The sequence below is a fragment of the Equus quagga genome, chromosome 13 (genome assembly GCF_021613505.1).
Source record: "Equus quagga isolate Etosha38 chromosome 13, UCLA_HA_Equagga_1.0, whole genome shotgun sequence".
Lineage (NCBI taxonomy): Eukaryota > Metazoa > Chordata > Mammalia > Perissodactyla > Equidae > Equus > Equus quagga.
The window spans coordinates 67,653,439-67,675,564 of NC_060279.1; the positions used below are offsets into that span (position 1 = coordinate 67,653,439).

Sequence of the window (22,126 nt, forward strand, 5' to 3'; positions counted from 1 at the left end):
AAAGAGTTTGAAGGCAGAGTATGACTATTTATCCCGGGGAAGACATTCTCTCCTCTATTCCAGGAACAAGTGCCCTGCTAAGCCTCCACTTTCATTAACCAACAGTCCATCCAACTGTCGGCAGCTCACAGTTTAGCTTAGGTAACAGAACCTCCAGTCTTTTTACCCAAGCATCTGTTAAGTGAAGTTCTGAACTTCCTTTGTTTTCCTCTCAATGTGCAACATTTCCTTTTAATCCAGATATTGTTATTTGGGCCCACGTCTAGCCTCCAGGTGAGCCATTCTGCTTGGTGAGTCCATAACTGGATGAACCTATTGTTACTCTTTAGGGGCACACGAGGGGTCATGGCACTCCTTCGCACATCGTCTCAACAGCAGGCTCCTTCCTCAGCCAGCACTGCACTCCGCTCTCTAGGAGCAAGACAGAGCAGCTCCACCCACTTCTTTCCCCTTTCAGCTGACGTCTGTGATAGCCCTGAACTGGGGGGGTTCTAGCCCATGTGTCACGGACTCTTCACTGGATGGTGGTGTTCCCAGCCTCAGCACCCAGAAACTCAAGACAAATGAGGGCATTTGTAAGTGTCATGATATGCAAGACTGTCTGTTTTATTTTCATTTTAAATGTAGGAGAAGTTGTAGGGAATCAGCCTAGGCTGTTCTGGAAACAGAGACATCAAGGGTGGAAGTGAGCTTCCACCCAGGTTCCCCAACTCCTGCTCAGCTGTCACTATTGGAAAGTAGAGAATGTAAAGACTAGGGAATGTAAAATTTAATTGAATACCACCTAAATGCCATTTTCCTTTAATAGAATTTTTAACCTCTTTCTTCCCCTGTAAATTGGAGTAACAATACTTATTCCACAACATTGTTTAAAAATATATTAGGAAGGGGCTTTGTAAACTATAAAAGGGTTAAATAAACAGGAGATCATTACCAACAAACAGAAATTGACTGATAAAAGGGCAAGGACACACAAACATCTATTTTCAGAATTTCACTTACAGCCAGTCACTGAATGGGAAACAAGAGGCAGAGTATTATGAACAAGAAGACAACGATGTAGGGTTTCTTAGTAACTGGGGGTTTATTTCTGCCCCAGGACCTCTGTCATCTTCTGTTGGAGTACCAGGCTCCATTACAATAGTAAGCTAAGACCTATGGATTCAGTCCTCCCGGAATCTAGTATACAGACTCAATTTGCTATTCAGCTGGAACACATTTTCAGCCCTTCCAGTCTAATCCCAGAACACCATGATTTATGGCAATAGAAATTCCTAAACTAAACAGAACAAAGAAACTGAGGCACTTGGCCAGAACTGTGCTCAGTAGGAACCCAGGAGCCCACACTTGCCCGACACTGCTGCCACCATCAGAAGTGCTGCCAAAGACTAGAAGAAATAAAAGGGTAAGTCGTCTTCTCCTCCTATATTGCAGTCTTCTGGATTCAAAGAAACTAACAGGAAGACAGCAGGCAAAGGGAGTCTGGGATATGTAGTTTTTAGGAGTTAGCCCCTTGGATCTGAGAGTAAACAGACAAATAACCAGCGAAGGGGAATTCTTACTAGGCAAACACACAGCTTTCCATTAGCAACAGTGAAATAGAATTGCCAGCTAACCCTTAAACCACCTCATAAACGTAAATGAGATGTTTACTTCAGATCCAGGGGCCGTCCTGTGTAACTCAGACCTAGGACACTGCCTGAAATGGAGAAATCTCCCAGACTGGGGTTATCCCCTCTCCCAAGAGGCAGGCCTGTTCCTGCCTCTGGCAGTCAAAGAGACAACAGACACCAGGAGCCGGTACACATGGCAGATGCTTTATTTTCATAGTAACATTAAAACATAAAACACAAACATTAAAACATAGAACACGAACAGAGATCCAATTGCCCTGTTTCCAAAGTAGGTAAAGGATGTCTACAATGACAGGGTATTTTCAGTCTGCTTAACTCCCACCCTCAAATAGGAAAAGCACTTTACAGACAGGGTGACTGAACAGAGTGGGGCAGGGCCAGGTCTATAGATGTAATCTCCTGCCAGGCAGAGGGGGCCTGGGGTGGGGGGGTTGGGGGTGAAGTTTTTTCCTTTGGAGAAATTAGCCATAGTCATATGAATTTGTTTCTAAAACATTCAAATTTACCAGAATAATGCAAGGCTTGGCAAGACATGAGGTTCACTCAGCTTCCTTCGGTTCCTACGCGTTGGGGCATCAGCTTCAGGTTAGTGTACTTCAACACTAGTCCAGTCCTAACCCTGCCCAGGTTCTGCCCCTGCCAAAGACAAAGGCAGCCAGGGCCTGACCATCTGCATCCTCTCTGTGACAATCTGTGGAAACCAGATGAGTTCTGCTTTTTAATTCAAATCTCTTTCTGCCACTGATGCTCTAGGCCTGGCAGTCATTCTTAATTATCAACATAGCAAAAGGAATATCTTTGAGAAAAGGGGGCTCTTTCCAGCCCTGGAAACTGGCTTTTTGAAAGATGACCTTAAAGAGAAAGAAGCCACTCTTTAAAAGGCATACCTAGAACTTGGAACTCTGGGAAGAATCGACTGCAATAACCTCTTGCTGCTAAGAAATACTGGAAACAGCTCAGGAGTTGACAGGTCATAACTGTTGTAAAATAAAAATAATGATAACTTTTCTCCAACAATTATTTAAGAAAATCACACTGTTAGCCATCCTGCTCCCAAGAACAGGGCAGTGGCCGTCCAGCCCTTGAGGCACGTTCTGCTGTGGACCGGGGTGTTGCAGAGTAGCCTCAGGCAAAGCAAACAGGTATAAACTGAACCCTCCGCTGGAAAAATTGCAGCTCCCAGTGTCGGACAACCCAGGGATGGAATGAAAGCTGGTGGGCATCTCCCTGCAAATCCACACACATCTCAAACCACTATTATCTTCCTGAGAATAAATATTTCACTAACAACACTTTATCTTTGATACTAGTAGAGACTTAAGCAAGAGCTTTGACATACCACTCATCTTTTCCTAATGAGAAGGAAAAGGAGTGATCGTCAAAGCTGGGCTTATATAAAACCCATCCTGAGATTCTAAGCTGGCTAGAAAAAAATGAGTCTTCCCCACTGCTCAAACAGCGGGTCTCTTTCCTTGGCTCCCAAACCTTCATGCCTTAGGAAAAGGTCTACGTCTCATCAGCTGCCTCCATCACTGGGCTTGTCAATATCACAGCACTGCACACCTGAAAGATAACTGTTGCTGCCACAAAGCAGATTAGATGTACTCTACCAGACACTTCTGTGGGGATAAGACCAACTTACTAAAAGGTTGTCAGCCCACAAGGTCAGAAATAGATCAAATCCCTCGCAAGGTTCTACAGTGCCCTCTTGTGTTCCACTGAAGACTCTTCTGCATCCATGCAGCGTCAAGAAGATGGTTAGTCCCTTCAGGGACATAAGCATTCTCAACTCACGCAGCTCAAGTGACAAGACCACTCAGGCATGGTGTGACATCCTCCAGAAAATGCTTGGTGCACACTCATATCCTAAATAACTGCCAGGGGAGGATACTCTCTGAGGTCCAGCAGAAAGTCTGATCGAAAATGCAGATTCTCAACAAAGATTAATGAAAACTTTTAACCCAAGGAATGGATAACGTAGATGGAGTACCAGTCACTTACTCTTTTGGTGGACACAGCAAATACATGATCTGTAGTGCTTCAGTGACCTGGAGTCCTAGAATTACACCAATCCAAAGGAACCATGATCCCAAAAGTTCTCGGCCACAGACAATAAGCAGAGCTCTTGCTCAGGGCTGCTAGGTGCTAGCAAACGATCTTTAATCTTAACCAGCAGCATGCCTGGTAAGTTTCAAGACCATGGTCACTCCCACCTATAGAGGTGGACCATCTTCTCTGTTAAGGTAGCCAAGTAGCTGCTATGGTTCACCTCAAATGGGCAGATGTCCAAGACAGGCTGATGGGTCTGCAGATCCTGTAGCAAGGAGCCACTGCCAGCATCCCACAGCTAAAGATGACAAGCAGAGATAAAGGTCAGGAGTCATTCAGGTCAGCTGAGAGACTTGCTTTCTATTTTTTTAAAGATTTTTTTTTCCTTTTTTTCCCCAGAGCACCTCCGGTACATAGTTGTATATTTTTAGTTGTGGGTCCTTCTAGTCGTGGCATGTGGGATGCTGCCTCAGCATGGCTTAAGCGGTGCCATGTCTGCACCCAGGATCTGAACAGGTGAAACTCTGGGCCACTGAAGCGGAGCGCATGAACCTAATCACTTGGGCATGGGGCCAGCCCTGAGACTTGCTTGCTTTATCATAAGACAACTTTGAAAGAGCTGCAGAGAGCACACTGCCTGGGGAGCAAAGTAGCCCATCCCTAACCTTCACAAGGTTGCACCAAGCCAGCACACTTGACATGCTTCAGGCACAGCCTCACCTACTGCAATCAGCCATTAGTCTGCCTGGCTTTCAGAGCGGATCTGAAAATCAAGCTGAGCATCACCCCTTTAATCTGTGTGCCTGGCACTCTTCTAGGGACAGACAGGAAAAGAAGACAAAGTCCCTGTCTCTGCCTTCATGGACCCCATCTTCTAACTGGAGTTTTCTTTTCCTTTTAAAAAATGTTTTTTAATGAAAAAATTCTTAAGTAATAATAATTTTAAAGTAATAAAATTTTAAACTACAATGAGCTACCCATCACTCAGATCATTAAGCTTCTGCCACCTCTGCTTTATTGATTCTACTTTTTTCTTGGCTGATTTCATGTCATTTTACTCCTATATACTTAAGTATGCATCTCTAAAAAAAAGTTTCTTATAACAATGTCATCATGCCCAACAAAACAAACAATAATCTCATAGTATTATCTAACATCCAGTGCATAATCAAAATTTTCTGATAGTCTCTTGTTACATTTGGTTTGCTTGAATCAGGATCCAAGTAAAGTCTACATTACATTGGCAGTTATAAATGTTAATAAGTCTATTTTAATCTAGAGCAGATCCCAACCTCCCCGCTTTTTTTCTTCTGCCATTGTTGCAGAAGCTGGGCCCGTTGTCCCACAGGACGCCCGCAACCTAGATTTGCCTGTTTGCTTTCTGTGCTATTATCTACATTGTTCTCTATCTATTGCAATTCCAGTAAATGAAAGTTAGCACTACACTCTAGAGTGGTGCTATCCAATATGGGGGCCACTAGCGACATAAAGCTACTTATATTTATATTAAAAATTTAAAAATTAAGATTTTCATTCGCACAAACCACACTTCAAGTGCGCACGTGGCTAGTGTGACTATATTGGACAGTGCTGCTCTAAGGCTTGATTTAAATTCAGGTTCAAGGACATCTCACAGAAGACACCATGTGCTTCATATTGTCTTAACATTAAGAGGCAAAGAATTCCTGGTTAACCCACTTACAGTAATGCTAAGGCTGATCAATGTTTTCAGGTGGTGACAGGCTGACCCCTCCACTGTAAAATTTCCCATTAACCTTTCATGTGTTGGCTTTATCCTGAATTGATGAAGTGGATGCCTGAATCAATTATTTCATAGGGGTTTCAGTAGCCCCTTTTTTCTTTATAGGTTCACAGTCCCACAGGACACTATAACTCAGGTAAAAAGAATGAGGTGAATCTACAGATATTGAAATGGAAAGATATCCAAGATAGTAAGTTAAATGGGTAAAGAGCCAACGACAGAGCAGTATGTAAAGTGTGACTTGTGTAAAAAATAGTTTAAGCAACCACAGATATACACACATATGCAGATATATGCAATTACAGAGAACTTGAGCTTTTTGCTTTAAATTCTTCTGTATCAAAAATAATAGGCTTACCAGGGCAGAATTTGACGCTTCATCCCCAGTACACACCAGGATGTTGCCATCATTCTTTGGGTTTTGGAAAATGGCACTTTTGGTCAGCAGTTTGCAAGTGGGTCCCCCAAGGAATGTTTGTACAGGATGGCAGGAGCAAACTGGCTCTCCAGCATCATCCAGCTTGTAGGACATTTCCATCAGCACGCTTCGTAAGGTGGTATGATTTTTATCTACGGGACAGAGAAATCAGTGTTGCTTCACAGGGATGATCCAAAGAAAATAACCAAGTACCTGAACCTCAGATGCTTACAACCTAGTTGAATGGAAAAGCCACACTTTGTTAAACCATCAACAATAGCTACAAAGCAAACATAATAACAAGAACAAAACAATACAGCAAAAATGAAATGTAGAACCCTAGGCTAGGATGAAGCAAGGTATTTACAATAGGTTTTTGCCCATGAGGGAAATAATTCTGAGATCCTTTTTAGTAAAATCACTGTATCCTGCCAGACCTCTGCTTGGGTTTTTATCTTCCTTAAGAGTTCTGACCACAAGTTTTTTCTTCCTTCCCCCGTGAAGACCCCATGAGCCCCTGGAATTGCACATCTTTATGAAGTGAAAGCATACTATTACAGAGGGGGAATAGATACCTGCAGTTCTGCAGAGGCAAACAAAAGCTGGAGGACAAAATGGGACGCCCAAGCTTTCTACATAAGTCACAGCAAATCACAGCCTTGGAGAGAGAACACCTACGAGGTAACTAAGAACCAAAACGGTAGGAAGAGTTGGCTGACGCAGATGCTCAGCCCAAAAAACACATAACTGATTAGGCCTACCCAAAACTAGCTGAAGTATGGGCACTTTAATGACTATCTCTGCCAAAACACCTGCCTCACCATCAGTATAGTTCATTAGGAATTTAGATTCAGACCTCTCAGGCTACAAGAACCTGGGAGTTTAAGCACAGGTGGCTGTCCGGGGCTCCACCCTGGTTCTGGAGGCAGTGAGAAGTTCAGCCGGCTAGGCCCACCATGGCTGTCCATCTACTCCCCATTTACCTTTGTTGGCCCCAGATAAGGAGGAACAGCTAATACCCTACTCAGGCCCACCGGGCTGCCTTCATCTGGTCCTTTCTTTTAAGTGAAGTGAGGGGCAAGCAGCAGATATGAAACGGATGTGAAGGTGGCTCAGTGGCTTCAAGAGCTGGTCTCCTCATACCACCACTGTTCTAAATCATAGAGGCTCCTAAAGTGGCTACTTCACTTCCAGGGAGTATCTGGCAGACTATGTTCCCGTTCACACAAGTGAGGAGTCGGGAGGCAGGCTCTATGGAAGGACTTGGGGCCACCATCCTCACTGTAGTAGCAAGAGCTGTTAGCCTGTGAGGGGCCTCAGTACTATCTGAAGGGTAGGGCAAACTCTCCTGTCTTCCCCTCTACCCAAACCACAGAAGGTCCCACAAGGACACCCCAACACTCACCAGGCCTGTAGGTCACAAGACAGTGGCGGGTACTGCTCTCTGTCTGAAAGTCTATGCAGCCCCCTGGCTCCACAGGCAGCACATGAGGCCAATGAGAAAAGTCCATTTTCAGTTCCCAGAAGGAAGCGTTCTCCAAGGTTCCAGCCAACACTCCACCATACGGAAATGTAGCTGAGGCAGCTCGGGGTATGTATGACAAGGATACCAGTGGGCATCTGAAGGGAAAGAAAGGACACCATGTCTTTCACGTTCCAATACTTGGACTGCTCCAGACCCCACTACCAGGAGCCCTCAAGCACATTCCTACCTCTATAAGAAGAGATTAAAAACCTGTGGGTCACTATCCTTTATGTGATAAAAACTACCAACCCACTTGTAGAAACAAAAGGGCATATATGTAACATTCTGTGTCCAATTTCAGAGGAGACACCACATGCCCTAAAAGCAATGAAAAAATGGACTAGGAAATTGAATAGTATAAGATCACAATTACAAGAAAGCTAGACTGGTGTGAGGCTTCTGGAAATGGGGTTAGCCACATATACAAGAAAAGTCAGGAAGGAAACACAGCTTATACATCTAATAAAAGAAAGCTTCCAAGCTGTTGTTGACAGACCCTTCAATTAAAATACAGCCTAAAGCAACCACACTTTAATTCAGAAATAGGATCTTTTCTTTAGAGATTTTCTAAATCTCTTTCTGCAAGCCTATGACCAGCGTCACATGCCAAGAACTCTTCTCAGAAATACTGGCCTGCAGACCATGTTACTATGAACCCGTTTCTGCTGAAGTTGCCAAAGCGATCACTTTGTCTGCTTTATTTCACTGCCCTGTCAGAATGAAGCCAACCCAGGCAAACTAAAAAAATGAACCATACATACACATATTCTTTCCTTGCTGCTATTTGCTGTATTTTACTGCCTGCTCTATGTGGATCCTTCTACATCGATGGCAGTTACCTTGTTTGCCTGGAGCTCACATTTGTCTAAGTTTACATCAATCATCTTCAGGCCCACGACCACATCACTGAAGCATGATTCCACCCCACCGAAATGAAAAGAAAACCCAAGTGCTGGGCTGGGTTTCAGAAGTCATTATCACTGTAGTGATATCTTTATATTTAGATCCCTGTGCCTCTTTTTAATACATATTCAAATTGGAAATGGAAATTCCTCCTAAGACACTTCTCATTTTGGCCCAGGTCACAGACCCCACTCCCCTTTTGAGAACTTTATGCCTCTAGAAGAGTATTATCCCCAAATGGCACTCAACACATTCTGAAGAGCCACAGTAGCGCTGGTGGCCACCCACCCTCAGAGACGGGGCTGACTTCGCAAACCTCCCAACTCTGTAACTTGATTATGATAAATCATAGTTGTATTGTATCCTTAGACCAAGTTGGTTTAGCTGTGGATTACGGAAGTTTTAAATCACTTTTTATTGGGCTACTCTTTACTGATCTCTTCTAGTGTGTTAGACATGCAACTATTAGAGCAAATCTATGCTAACCATAGTTTACAGATGAAGCTACGACAGGCCAAGAAACATGACCAAGGTCACACAGCTCGTACACTGTGGAGCTGGGTTCTGAACACAGATCTGACTTCATTTTGCCATGCTGGGTGATGAGTATATATACTCTATATACTTGGTACCAGAGCTTTCTACCATGTGAAGTATGAACACAAAACTCTAAGGATCTTACTGATTCTGAAGTGAGAAGTGAGACTAATCAGTGGACTCAGAGAACTGCCCTCTGTGAGAAATTCTGACCATCTGTGAAACACTCTGGAAGGAGAGGATTAAAAAATAACAGTCCAAGAGAAAGCTGCTACCTACAGGAAAAAAGTGAGCAGCTCCGTACCTGGCTTTCTGAGGTACTAACTCCTGGATATGACTGCTCGTGTTTCGAAGGTCATACACCAGAACCGAACCATTGACCAGTCCGGCGTACATGTAATTGTTTTCATCAAGACACCAGCAGCAGCTCCAGACAGGACGTCCAGCGTTATAAGTCTGGACCACGGTATTTGTTTCCAGGCTGTGGAGTTACAAGAGACTTTTACAACTATGCATTAAGAAAATCAAATATGTAACGAAGATGTAAAGATTATCATTTCAACGATGATCTTTTAAGAACACACCCACACACCCAAACTCTATTTGGATTCCCAGTTTCTTCTAGGGGACTGCCCAGATAACTCCTTCTCATTCAAAAATATTTGTTTTGGGGGACACAGTTTTCCTTTGAGCTCTAAGGATGTAAAAGAATAAGTTAAAAAGCCATATAAACAGTACATTCCCCACCCTACCCCTTACCTTCTCCATAGTTACCTATTACACAGGTAATCATATTCAATGTGAAAAAATTAGAAAATACACATAAGGGAAGTAAAATAAATTATAATCTAAACACCCAGAGGTAGTCAATAACACTCTGGTATTTAACTTTTCTTCTTTTCCCCCTATTTTTGAAAACCACTAGAAAAAAATCATAGCACATACATACATATAAAATATAATGGTATGTTGAGTTTTGGGGCAAAATTAAGCTGAAGCAGTCTTGAAAAGTCAAAAGGCTTATCAGGCCTGATAGTGCTATCATGATGTCCCTCAGATTTAGTTGCAGAAATTAAACAGGAAGCCAACTATCAGAGATCTGATGAGAACTACTTCCTAAAAGATAAGGGCATGGAGCACACTGAGATCTAATTCACAGCACTTGCAGAGCATGTGAAAGATAAAAGGCAGTAACTGAGGGTTACTGATGAGAGAAGTCATCCTGGTACCCCAGGAGAGTGAGTTCCTGGTAAGCATTTCTGTTAGGCAGAATGATCCACGTAACAGATCAGGAATAAGCAATGCCAAGCTGGTATGGTGACTCCATGGTGCCAGATCCCAAGGCTCTCTCCATATTGTCATTCTACTATCTCTAGCGTACTACTCTCGTCTGTATGGCTTAAGAAGTATGTTGCAACATATATAATTTTAAAGAAACAGGACACTACACATACTGTTTTATAACCTGCTGTGTCCACTTAAAAGCAACAGATTTTAAATTCAATGAGCCTGAATCTCAGAAGACAATGCCTCACACCAAAAAAAAAAACAAGCTAAGACCATCATAATAAGGATATTAATTTCCACACTGTTCAACATTAAACAGCCCAGGGCCCATCTCCTCCCTGAAGGACTCACCTGGTCAGTTTAATAGTGCTGTCCAGAGAAGCAGAGAGCAGCAAGCCTTTGGACCGACTGCTGAAAGCCAGTCCGCGGATCTGTTTGCTATGCATGGGAATGTACTGACTGCTCTTCATGTTGGCAGTACTCAACATCTTAACACCAAAGCCTGCCAAAGGTAAGACAGAGTGAAACAGCACAATGAAAGTCAATCTAGGGCAAAGCAAACTACCTGTTCAAGAGGCTCCCTTGTTCATCTTTCTTGGCATACAAGTCCCTGGAAAACAGCAGGTCAAACAAAGAAAATAAAAATTCCCCAGGGTTATAAGTTATTTTAAAAAGCATATTCCATTCCAAACCTCCAGCAACAGGTAAATGGATAAATCATTGTATACATATACAGTGGAATACTAGCCATAAATAAAAGAGAATGAACTATTGATATATACAGTAATATGGACGTATCTCAAAAAACTTATGCTGAAAGCAGCCAGACAAAAAAGAGTAACACTGTATGATTTCACTTATGTAAAATCCTAGAAAACGTAAACTTATCTATAGTGATAGAAAGTAGATCAGTGGTTGCTTGGGGATGGTGAGAAGGGAGGGTCAGGTGGGAGATGGATTACAAAAGGGCATGAGAAAACCTGTGGGGTGATAGATATGCTTATCATCTTGATTGTGATGATGATTTCAGGGGTATACAAATATATCCAAACTTACCAAACTGTATGCTTCAAACATGTGCAATTTATTATATGTCAATTATACTTTAATAAAGCTGATAAGAGAGACAGAGAGAAAGAGACCATACCATTTCAACCACCAACACTCAAGATGCAGAAGAGACACTGAACAAAAAAGAATGAAGATAAATTTCTATCTCAGGGGGTCAAGATATGCTACATTTGTCTGAAATGGAATGAAAACAGATGACACCTCAAGAATCCCAATCAATGTATATCATTCCAGGAGGGCAAAAAACTCCAGAACTTGTCCTTTTTAATTTATTTCTTACTCTGTTCTCTTACTAGGCTATGATGATATATTTACTTTCACTAAATATCTATTATTATCTGAGTTACACATGATAGCCTTGAATCACACTTCAGCTTCTCCAGGAAATCAAGTGGGAGAGTTCTTTGCATTTTCTCCTGAAACAGAATTAGGAGAGCCAGAGACATAAACAGGGAAACTATAGGCTTTAAATCAAGAAGGGAGCATGAACACTTGCCTAGGTAATCATCAATGGCAACAAGGAGAAATCAGCACCAGCAGGATATCAAGAAGAGCTAGCGCTGGGGCTGGCCTGGTGGCGCAGCGGTTAAACACACACGTTCTGCTTCGGCAGCCCAGGGCTCGCTGGTTCAGATCCTGGGTGCGGACATGGCATGGCTTGGTAAGCCATGCTGTGGTACGTGTCCCACATATAAAGGAGAGGAGGGTGGGCACAGATGTTAGCTCAGGGCCAGGCTTCCTCAGCAAAAAGAGGAGGATTGGCAGCAGATGTTAGCTTAGGGCTAATCTTCCTCAAAAAAAAAAAAAAAAAAAAAGAAGAGCTGGGCTGTGCAGGGTGGAATAGATACATCAAGGAAAAAGGAACAGATCATACCCAATTGGGGGAACAAGGAGAAGAAACAAGTATTCTTCCAATTTTCAAAGACGTTTTATTTAATTATAATTCTTTTTATTAAAAACTTGGATGAGAAATAGGAACATTATAAACAATCTTCATATTTTCCCCTCAATTGGAGCCCCTTGATAATCTCTCAACTCATAGCTAATATCAGTGACTAGAAAAATATATGACAATCTAGGGATTCCACTCCCAATCCTAACTTTGAGGACACAGTTTTGAAGCATGTGAATGGAACTTCTAAGTGCGGAGACAGAGGAAATCAGGCTGAAGCAAAGGGCCCTGACAGTTGGCAGAAATCACAAGCTGAAGGTGGTACAAAGAAACATCCACAACACTGAGGAATGATTTAATTGGGCATGTGAGGAGATCTGGTTTTCCAAATTAATACAACCTAAAATTAAGGTTAAAAAGCACAATACGAGAAAATTAGTAGAGTATCAATGTATTCCCAAATTCTTTTATTTGGAATTTGTACACTACAGAAAATAAGTATTAGATCTTATTTCAACTTGAAGTAGCCCTTGGGGGAGTGTTTTTTGAGTACTCCCAGTCTAAAATGAATCTGTACCTTTAATAGGACATCCAGGGGGTGATGTCCCCCCTGGACTATCCCAGGAACCCACACTTCCAAGTACCTCATCTTCTTTCACTTTATCCCAGTTATCAGTATTTCTGCCCTTTTGGTGAACAACTCACAGAATGAAGTCAACAGACGCTACAGACATCTCTGCAGCATGCTAAGTGTCTGCACTAACAGGGAACTGACTAGGAAAGGTGATTTGGTGGGCTGTGGTCAGTGTGCACCCACTAGTGAGTCATGGATTCTCCAAAAAGAGAGGAGAGAAATAAATGTAGTCCAATAATGAACATGAAAGCAGAGGTTGTGGACTGTTCACCTGGAAGGAAGGAGGCCTGAGGAGAAGGTTGTGACACCACCAGGCAGCCCAGAGCATCACAGTATGTCATGATTCGGCAGTTTCCTGTCTGAGACACCGTGAAAGTCTTCTGGAAATGGTACTTGTGCTGGCCCTGGCTGGAGGGCATGCTGTTTAGTAAACGTCCTTGGGAGCCCCTGGGTTGCTGTGAAATCTGATCCTGATGCTGCACAATAAGTTTTTGCAAGTCCTAAAATAAAAAATATTTTATAAATGTGAAGCTTTTTCGTTTGATATTCCCTTCATGTACAATTCCTTGATTTAATTTAACATATGAAAATGTTAACACAAATCCCAGAGAGCTGCTGCAGTTTTCACGGTATTTCAACAAGCAACTGAAATAAGGAGAGCACAGAATCAGAAAATATTAGGGTTGAAAGTCTTCAACGGTTGTTTTGTCTAAAACTTTCATTTTATTGGCAGATTCAAGGAGGCGAAATGACTTAAACAAGCTTGAATTATCAGCTGGCTGTTTAATTTTTTTAAAAATCCAGACTGCAGTAGAATTCATCATAAAGTGTGTAAGCTTCAGACAAATACTCTAATCAGAAATAAAATAGCAGGTCATGTTTACATCCTGAAAAACTTAGTAAATCCTATTTGTATCCAAGATAAACCCAAGCAATATTTAGATTCCTTTTCTTTTCAATTCCTATCCCCCAAATTCTTCGGATTGGAAAGGGCCACCTCACCTGGACACGACTATGAAGCCTGGTGCACTCCTCAGTGAGGACTTGCAGCTGGAGCCGGCACTGTGCTGACTCTAGCTCGGCCTGCTGCCGCAGCATCTGCTCCTTCAGTAAGGAACTAGAGAGGGAAAGCCAGCAACAAGGGGAGATTAGGAGGCTACAGAAGACTTCCCATCAAGATGGCACAGTAAGTTCATGCTATGATATACATACTGTGCTGTAACTATGTCATGATAGTGAGTACAATACGAGAAAAATCTCTCAAGTCCAGAAACAATACAGAAAAGTAGCATGCAGGGCTGAACTCATGAGCCTACTGGGCTTTGGTGTCAAAGCAGGTAGTGACAGCCAGAAGTCAGGCTCCCTCTAGGGAATGAGGACTAAAAATAGAAAATGAGAGAACAGAGCCAAGTTCACTGCTTGAGTTGGGACCAAATTATATAAGAGTAAAATGACATGTTAAAAGACCAAGGTTCTCTATTCTATTAAAAGAAAATAATAAGCTATTCATTGTTCATCAGATACTCCTATAATACCACAAAAAAGGGTTGAAGTTAAAAAGAAAGTATATACCAGGAAAATGCTAACAAAAGAAAGACCAATTAGAATTAAAAAGCACAAATAGCTATAAAGAACAATGCATAATGAGAGGACACATTCACCAAGAATAAAAATCAGTGCTTGAATCAAGATTAAGAAAATTAGATAATAGCATTTTCTAAACACCAGATAACTGATCAGGAAATATAATAGAAATAAATTCACTGACAACAGCAATTCTAACAATAGCAACCTAGGAATAAAGGTAAAGGGCATGCAGGATCTTTACAAAGGAAAGCACACTTGTAAAAGACACAAGAAAACAGTGAATACATGAAAGGATATTATATAATGTCCATGGCTGTAAAGACTCAAAATCATGAAGATGGCACTTCTCAAGTTACTCTAAAAATATAGTGCAATTTCAATCAAGATCTCGGAGTTTTTCAGGGAACTCACCAAACTAATTTTAAATTAATATGGAAGAGCAAAATGGCAAGAACAGGAAAGTGAGTTTTGAAGAACGAGGTGGGAGGATGTATTTTAAAGCTACAATAAATTGTAACTTGGGAGTACTGGGCGAGAATCAACAAACAGAGCACGCAGCAAGAGTAGTTCATTCATACGTAGAAACTTAATTTAGGATAGAGGCAGCAATGAGAATTCACATAGAAAGAATATACTTTTTAATAATTATGCTAGAACTTGTTATCCATAAGACTAGATTTTAGATAGATTAAAAATCTGTGTAAAAAGCAAAACTTCTAAAGACTTTAGAAGATATTACGTCTTTATGACCTTGAAGCGGTAGACACAAAAAGCACAAAACAAGATATTCATAAACGATTATGTTAAAAATTAAAAACTCATGGTCAATAAAAGAGACCATAAACAAGTTAAAGAGAGAAGCCACAGACTGGGGGATGACATTTGCAATGTATACAACCAACAAGGAATCAATATAAGGAAAACACAAAGAAGTATAAATTAATAAGGAACAAACAATACATTTTGCTCAATATAAATGAGTAAAAGATATAAACACAATTCATAGAAGAGTATGTTCAACCCCATTAGTAATTGAGTAAATGCAAATTAGGTAAATACTATTTCACCCCATGAGACTGGCAAGAATTGAATCTGATAATAAAAGGAGACGAGTGTATGAAAAAAACAAGAAATCACTTACACTGTTGCTGGGGGGAGTATAAATTGTTAATCTTTTTTTTTCCCTTTCCTCTTCTTCTCCCCAAAGCCCCCCAGTACATAGTTGTGTATTCTAGTTGTGAGTGCCTCTGGTTGTGCTACGTGGGACACCGCCTCAGCATGGCCTATTGGGTGGTGCCATGTCCACGCCCAGGATTCGAACAGGTGAAACCCTGGGCCGCCAAAGTGGAGCCCGTGAACTTAACCACTCAGCCACGGGGCTGGCGCCCTGGTAGGAGTATAAACTGAAATGACTTCCTGGAAAAGCAATTTGACAAAATCTAGTAAAGTTGAAATTACAAGTACCCTACAATAAAGCAATTCCACTTCCAGACCTAAAGAAACTCTCGCCTGTCTCTGCAGCGTGGCTTATACTAACAAAACTACAAACCACCTTAACTGACCACCAATAAAAAACACATCTAGGTAAATTCGAACTAGAGAACTAGAATACCACACAGAAATTGAAACGAATAAACTAGAGCTGCAGGGATCAACTAGCATATATGCCCCAAACATAATATTAAGCAAAAAATCAAGCTACAGAAGGAAAATTATAATCTTGTAACATTTGAATAAAGTGTATAAACCTTCTAAATCTACTATATATGAATTATGGATATAGATCCTCTAGGGAGAGAGATGGAATTAAGGAGAACTTGGTTCACAAGGAAGCTTCTACTGATCTATAATGATTTCTTTCTTTCTTAAAAGGCCCAAAACAAATATGGCAAAACATTAGGATTTGAAAAAGTTGAGTACAAGGGTTTTCATTTATTAGTTTCTGTATTGAATGGCATTTTGAAATTTTTCACATTTTCTAAAGAGCCTAGGGAGCACCCTGATTGATTATAGTAATCAGCAAATTTTTTAATACAATCATCCATTACAAGCACACCTATAGGTTCCGCCTTTTCAACAAAATTTCCCTCTTCACATAGCTGCCATTTTAAAATGCTACAAATAAGTATTGGAGCAAATGAGAAAAAACCAGTAAGGAGGAAAATTAAAATCGTCTGCAAACCCACTCCTTAGTGACTACCTGTGTGGTTTTTTTCCAGTTCACACAAATAACGTGCTTTCAATGACAACATATTATGTGCACTTCAACATCAGTTTTAATGAGTGTGTAATACCCCATCACATGGATATGCCAGTGTACTCAACCCACTAACATGACAATCCTCTCAGCTTGGATTATTAGCAATGCTAAATGAAAAGTCTCAGTAAGTAAATCTTTGCATACATCCTTAATCGTTTCTTTAGAATAAATGCCTGAAGAATTACTACATCAAAGGCTTTTAATGGCTTTTGAAGCATACAGCCCAGGGCCTCTCTAAATAGCTGTGCCTGTGTACATTCTTACCAGTAATGTGTGAGAGAACCCATGTCCCATGCTCTCTCACAGTGGTGGGTATTTTTATTATTTAATGTTCTTGAAGCATATTTTAAGGAGCGTCACTAGCAACTATTCTTGGCTTTCAAAATCCTGATCATTTCTTGCATTGCACTGCATGTGCAAAGCTTCACCTAGGAGTCTTCTGTGTAGAGTGCTGTTGTAGGAGGGCTTAGAGACACGAGAAGCAAACATGGCAACATTTAAGCAATATGCCAGATGGTCTTTCTTTAAAGTATCATTAGCCCTATTCTAGTGATGAGGAGACTAAGACTTGGAGAGGGTTCACATGGCCATGAATTGGCTACAAAGAGTTAGGCAGGGAATCCCCGATTCAGTGTTCACGGTATTTAGCAGCAGAGGCAGGCAGTAAATTTAATCCCTAGCGAAGAATCTAGACAGGCTACAAAAAATCCAGGATATCTTTCAGCTTGGGTCTGCTGCCCAGGCAAGTGTGAGGTATTACTATAGGGCTGTAGGTTTCTCTATGGCTCCTGGATTTCAGGAAGGCTTAAGACACCACGTTATTGTACTTCCTAGGTCATATTACCAAAGGCTTAAGTCTGAGAGCTGATTCCAAGTTCATGGAAATGCCTAAGTGCTCCTGCAGAAGGAACGGCTGCTCCACTCCTGCTGAATCTACTTGTTCCAATCAGCACGCAAGAGAGGCTTCTGAAAGCAGAGGTTTACGAGAGGTGCTGAGGACACAGAAGGAGTAAGTGGCATAGTCTACCACCTACCTATCGCCCTGCTTTCACCTCCCTCTCTTTCAAGGAAGGAGAGTTTCACCACCCAGGTGTCAGTCTTCCCAGGATGGCTATGTCAGGTGACACAGCACTAGTCAATACTCCTTAGATTACAGGGATGAAAACTTTTTTAAACTGGCAAACTAAAGCTGAAAACCAATGTATTGACTCATGTAACTGAGAAATCCACTGGAGTCTAACCGCAAGCACGGTGGATTCAAGGGTCAGGAACCTGTCTTCCTCCACTTCTCAGCTCTGCTTTCCTGTGTATCGACTTCATTTTCAGGCAGACTCCCCCGTCCTCTGGCTGAGAAGGCACTTGGGAGTTCTGGGATTACCTTCTATTCTTTCTCAAGGGTTCGAGCAAAAGTCCTAGAGCCTTCATTCATTGAGCTAGCTGAAGTCACAATTATTTGTTACTCCATATCCTCATTTTTAATGCTGATGGAGAACAAACCATGCAGGCCTCCTTCAGAAGATGATCAGTCATGTATTATAAATCACAATGTGAGACAGACTGCCAAGAATCCCCACTCACAGCCCAAGTAGCCTCAGAAGCGCACTAACAGTGACTTATACCTCCTTTTTCAGATGCGCCTACAAGGAACCAAAAAAGGAACGTTCCAGCTAGGCAGACTCTTGCCACCTACCTTTTCATGTGCTCATGTTCACTAGTGTCCAAAGCTCTCAAGGTTCGGGCATAAAGGACAACGATGTCACTTTGCTTGGCTTTCTTGTTGCACTAAAGAGCCCAAGAGGACACAATTAGTGTAGTTCTAGCAATCCTCCTGACTCAACACATTGACTGTGTACATGCATAGTCCTTGCCTATGGTCCTTACCTGGGGACATTTTCGAGCCTGTCCTTTAAGCCACTTAGAAATGCACCCATATCCAAAGAGGTGTCCACAGCGTAATGCTGAGAGTCGGTGATCCCCAACATTGGTCCACTGTTCCAAACATATTGTGCAGGTGTCCCCTTCTTCCTCATCCACAGAAACCAAAGGTACAAGGGGGCTGGACTTCTGGGGAGACTGCTGGATGGAAACCAGAATACATTCAAATTACAGAAAATGCAGTCTTGAAGAAGATGTGCAACTCTATCAAACTAACAAAACCCAACTGAAAACTCTGTAGGAAAACTGCAATGCCTATGAATCACTTGCCATTCTTTCTAGAACGTAATCTAGTCAAACGTAATACAAGCCATGAAAATATCACTACCCTTTGAACTTACGAAATGCTTGCATTTTTTTTTCATTCAAATGAAGGAGGTATCTTTACAAAGATTAAAAACACCTAGCAGTTACGTAGATAACCAGGAGGAAATAGTAGGTTTGTTATACATTCAACATTAGGTTCATAATCAATTCAAGTGGCTGCAATATACTTGGCTCATGTGAATCAAAGGGAAAAAAAACCAAGAAAACAAAGAAAGGATATAAACAGTTTACAAAAAAATACAAATGATCAACAGGTGTTCACCTAGCAATTTAAGAAATGCAAACTAAAGAGACCATTTTTTTAATCTATTAGATGGTATAAAGTGATGTCTGATGACACAAAGCACTTTGACGATGAGGGAGAAATGGGCATGCTTACGTACTGCTGCTGTAAAGAGAAAGTGGCACAAAGTTTCCAGAGGGCAACTTGGCATTACCTATCAAAGCTAAAGTACATATATCTTTCCTCAGACACAGCAATCTCTCTCTAGAAATATATCCCATAAGCAGAGTCATAAATATTTGCCAAGATAATTGTACAAGGATACTTAGTCCAGTTTGATTTCTATCAAAAAAGAATGAGGGGGCCAGCCCAGTGCTGCAGCAGTTAAGTGCACACATTCCGCTTTGGTGTCCCGGGGTTCATCGGTTCCGATCCCGGGTGCGGACAAGGCACGGCTTGGCAAGCCATGCTGTGGTAGGCATCCCACATATAAAGTAGAGGAAGATGGGCACGGATGTTAGCTCAGCGCCAGTCTTCCTCAGCAAAAAGAGGAGGATTGGCAGCAGATGTTAGCTCAGGGCTAATCTTTCTCACAAAATAAAAAAGAAAGAAAGAAAAGAAATAGGGAACCATTAGTGTACATGACAAAGGAAGAGTTAATCAAAAATTTATTCATATGATGGAAACTATGCAGCTATTAATGAGATTTAACTTTATGTACTGATAACAGAAAACTCTACCAGATGTAATAAATCACAGGAAAAAGGAACCAGGCTCAGAACAAGGTATAATATAATCCCTCTTGTGTAAATTTAAAAATAGAACATTTATACACAAACTTACGGGTACATAAAATTGTTTTAGAAGGAAGAAATAAAAACACGGAGGCCATACAGAAACATGCAAAAAGTAGATCAATGATGTTTTGGGATTGGCAGAGTCCATAGTCGATGTAAATAACTCTCGTATTAAGGACAATGATGTGTTATTTTTAAAAATCAAAATATATCACATAACAATCATATTCTGCCAGGTAGTTCATAAACTGCATTCATATCTATTATTTTAATTGATACTTAACCTTGTTGTGTAGGTAGGACAAGTTATCCTCCTCCCCACCCTGCTTCCCCCACCCCTTCTACTTTTTAAACCTAAGCGGAAGCAGTCACACAAATGAGAAACTTGGATAGAATTCACAATTGCACCTCCTGCCTACAAAGTCCGGAAGCTTTCCATTTTGGCCTTCAACCTCCTTTTTTTTTTTTAATATATTTTTTTTAAGATTTTATTTTATTTTTTCCTTTTTCTCCCCAAAGCCCCCCGGTACATAGTTGTATATTCTTCATTGTGGGTCTTTCTAGTTGTGCTATGTGGGATGCTGCCTCAGCGTGGTCTGATGAGCAGTGCCATGTCCACGCCCAGGATTCGAACCAACGAAACTTAACCACTCAGGCACGGGGCCAGCCCCCTTCAACCTCCTTTTAAAACAGAAATCCAAGGCTTTCATTTAAAAAGATGCTCATATTACCTGTTTGGGGAGGGTCTCTTCTCCACTGATACATGTGACTTCTTGCTCTGCTGAGATACCTCCTACTTGCTCTGCCGAGCCGTTTCCAGAAATGATAGGACAGGTAATATACAAAAGAAGACACAAATCAGGCATGAGAGGCTAGCAGGAGGGAGAGTCTGACTCACCAAAGCTTTCCATTTCTAACTGGCACTGTTGTCGTAAAAGGGATGACAATTTCCCCAAGAAGCATCAGTGAATTTATTTTTTTAAAACTTATTTTGGATATTTTCACACAAATATAAAAGTAGACAGAACAGTATAATTAACCCAAGAGTACCCATTACCCAATTTCAAAAATAATCAATACTTTGCCAATCTTGTTCCACTGAAGCCCCCATTCCCATTATCTTCTTTTGGAATACTTAATAACAAACCCTAAATATCATTTCACTTGTAAAAATGTTTGTAATACTAACTGATAAGGAATTTTTTTTACATAAACACTATCATTATTATACCTAACAAAATTAGCAATGATCCTTTAATACCATCTAATACCCAGACCCAGTTCAAATTAAAAATTTTCCAATTATTCTAAAGTTGCTCTTTACAGTGGATTTATTCCAGGCAGGATCCAAACAAGGTCTCCACAATGAGCTTGAGTGTTACGTCTCTTAAGACTCTTTCGGGGGCCAGCTCCATGACACAGAGGTAAAGTGTGATGCCCTCTGCTTCAGTGGCCTGGGTTTGTGGGTTCAGATTCTGGCTACACCACTTGTCAGCCATGCTGGGGTGGCAACCCACATATAAAGTGGAGGAAGACTGGCAACAGATGTTAGCTCGGGATTAATCTTCCTCAGCAAAAAAAACCCAAAAAACAAATAAGAAAACCCAGACTCTTTCATTCTATGACAATTCTCCTTCACTCATTTTTAGCCCTTCCTTGTCACTGATTTGTTAGGAAGAGACCTGGCCATTTGTCTGATGAATGTCCTACCTCCTGGATTTGGCTGACTGCTTCCTTGTGGCACTGCTTCCTTGTTGCTTTATCGCCTACATTTCCTATAAACTGGCAGTTAGATCTAGAGGTCTCAGTAGATTTAATCCTGTTTGCTGGGAAGAGGAACGGCAGCAAGAACACTTCACGGGTTGTGTGCTTCTGACTGCAGCACATCAGGAGGCTCACAGTGGGTTCAGCTGGTGTCAGTCCAGTCCCTAGACCATCAGGTTCCTCATCAACCTTTCACAACCTCCATTAATGATCAAGAAGAGGATTTTTAATTTTTAGTCACTTTTCTTTTTGAGGCTCAAATTGTCCCACTATAGGCCAGTGGGGGGGGGGGGAGGGATCCCTTCAAATTGGCTCTTCTTCTTTTAAAAAATCCAAACTTTTATTGAAGTGTAATATGCACACAGAAAAATATATCATAAGTATTCAGTTTAAAGAATTTTCACAAACTACTATAAACCAGAACATCACCAATAACCACAAGAGTGCCTCTTATACCCTTACGTCCTCCTCGTATCTGCAAGGGGAGGGGCTCACCTTGCCTGCACCACAGGTAACCACTA

The 22,126-nt window shown here is 41.3% G+C and overlaps 1 protein-coding gene across 2 annotated transcripts in view; it reads right to left on the reverse strand.

Annotated features, from left to right (window-relative positions):
• Window positions 1–3,123: 3,123 nt before the first annotated feature.
• RFWD3 (ring finger and WD repeat domain 3) overlaps window positions 3,124–22,126 on the reverse strand; it is a 40,337-nt gene continuing 21,334 nt past the window's right edge. Inside the window, exons 4-13 of one of the 2 annotated variants that reach the window (XM_046682803.1) lie at window positions 20,573–20,643; window positions 18,441–18,632; window positions 18,250–18,341; window positions 13,715–13,829; window positions 12,984–13,212; window positions 10,467–10,617; window positions 9,133–9,309; window positions 7,269–7,483; window positions 5,804–6,015; window positions 3,124–3,981 (exon numbers count right to left, since the gene is read on the reverse strand). In XM_046682803.1, the coding sequence (XP_046538759.1) occupies window positions 3,838–3,981; window positions 5,804–6,015; window positions 7,269–7,483; window positions 9,133–9,309; window positions 10,467–10,617; window positions 12,984–13,212; window positions 13,715–13,829; window positions 18,250–18,341; window positions 18,441–18,632; window positions 20,573–20,643 (1,598 nt within the window). In that variant the 3' untranslated portion in view covers window positions 3,124–3,837. Of the gene's footprint in view, window positions 3,982–5,803; window positions 6,016–7,268; window positions 7,484–9,132; window positions 9,310–10,466; window positions 10,618–12,983; window positions 13,213–13,714; window positions 13,830–18,249; window positions 18,342–18,440; window positions 18,636–20,572; window positions 20,644–22,126 lie in introns of both variants that reach the window. The other variant, XM_046682802.1, reaches the window with a different exon arrangement.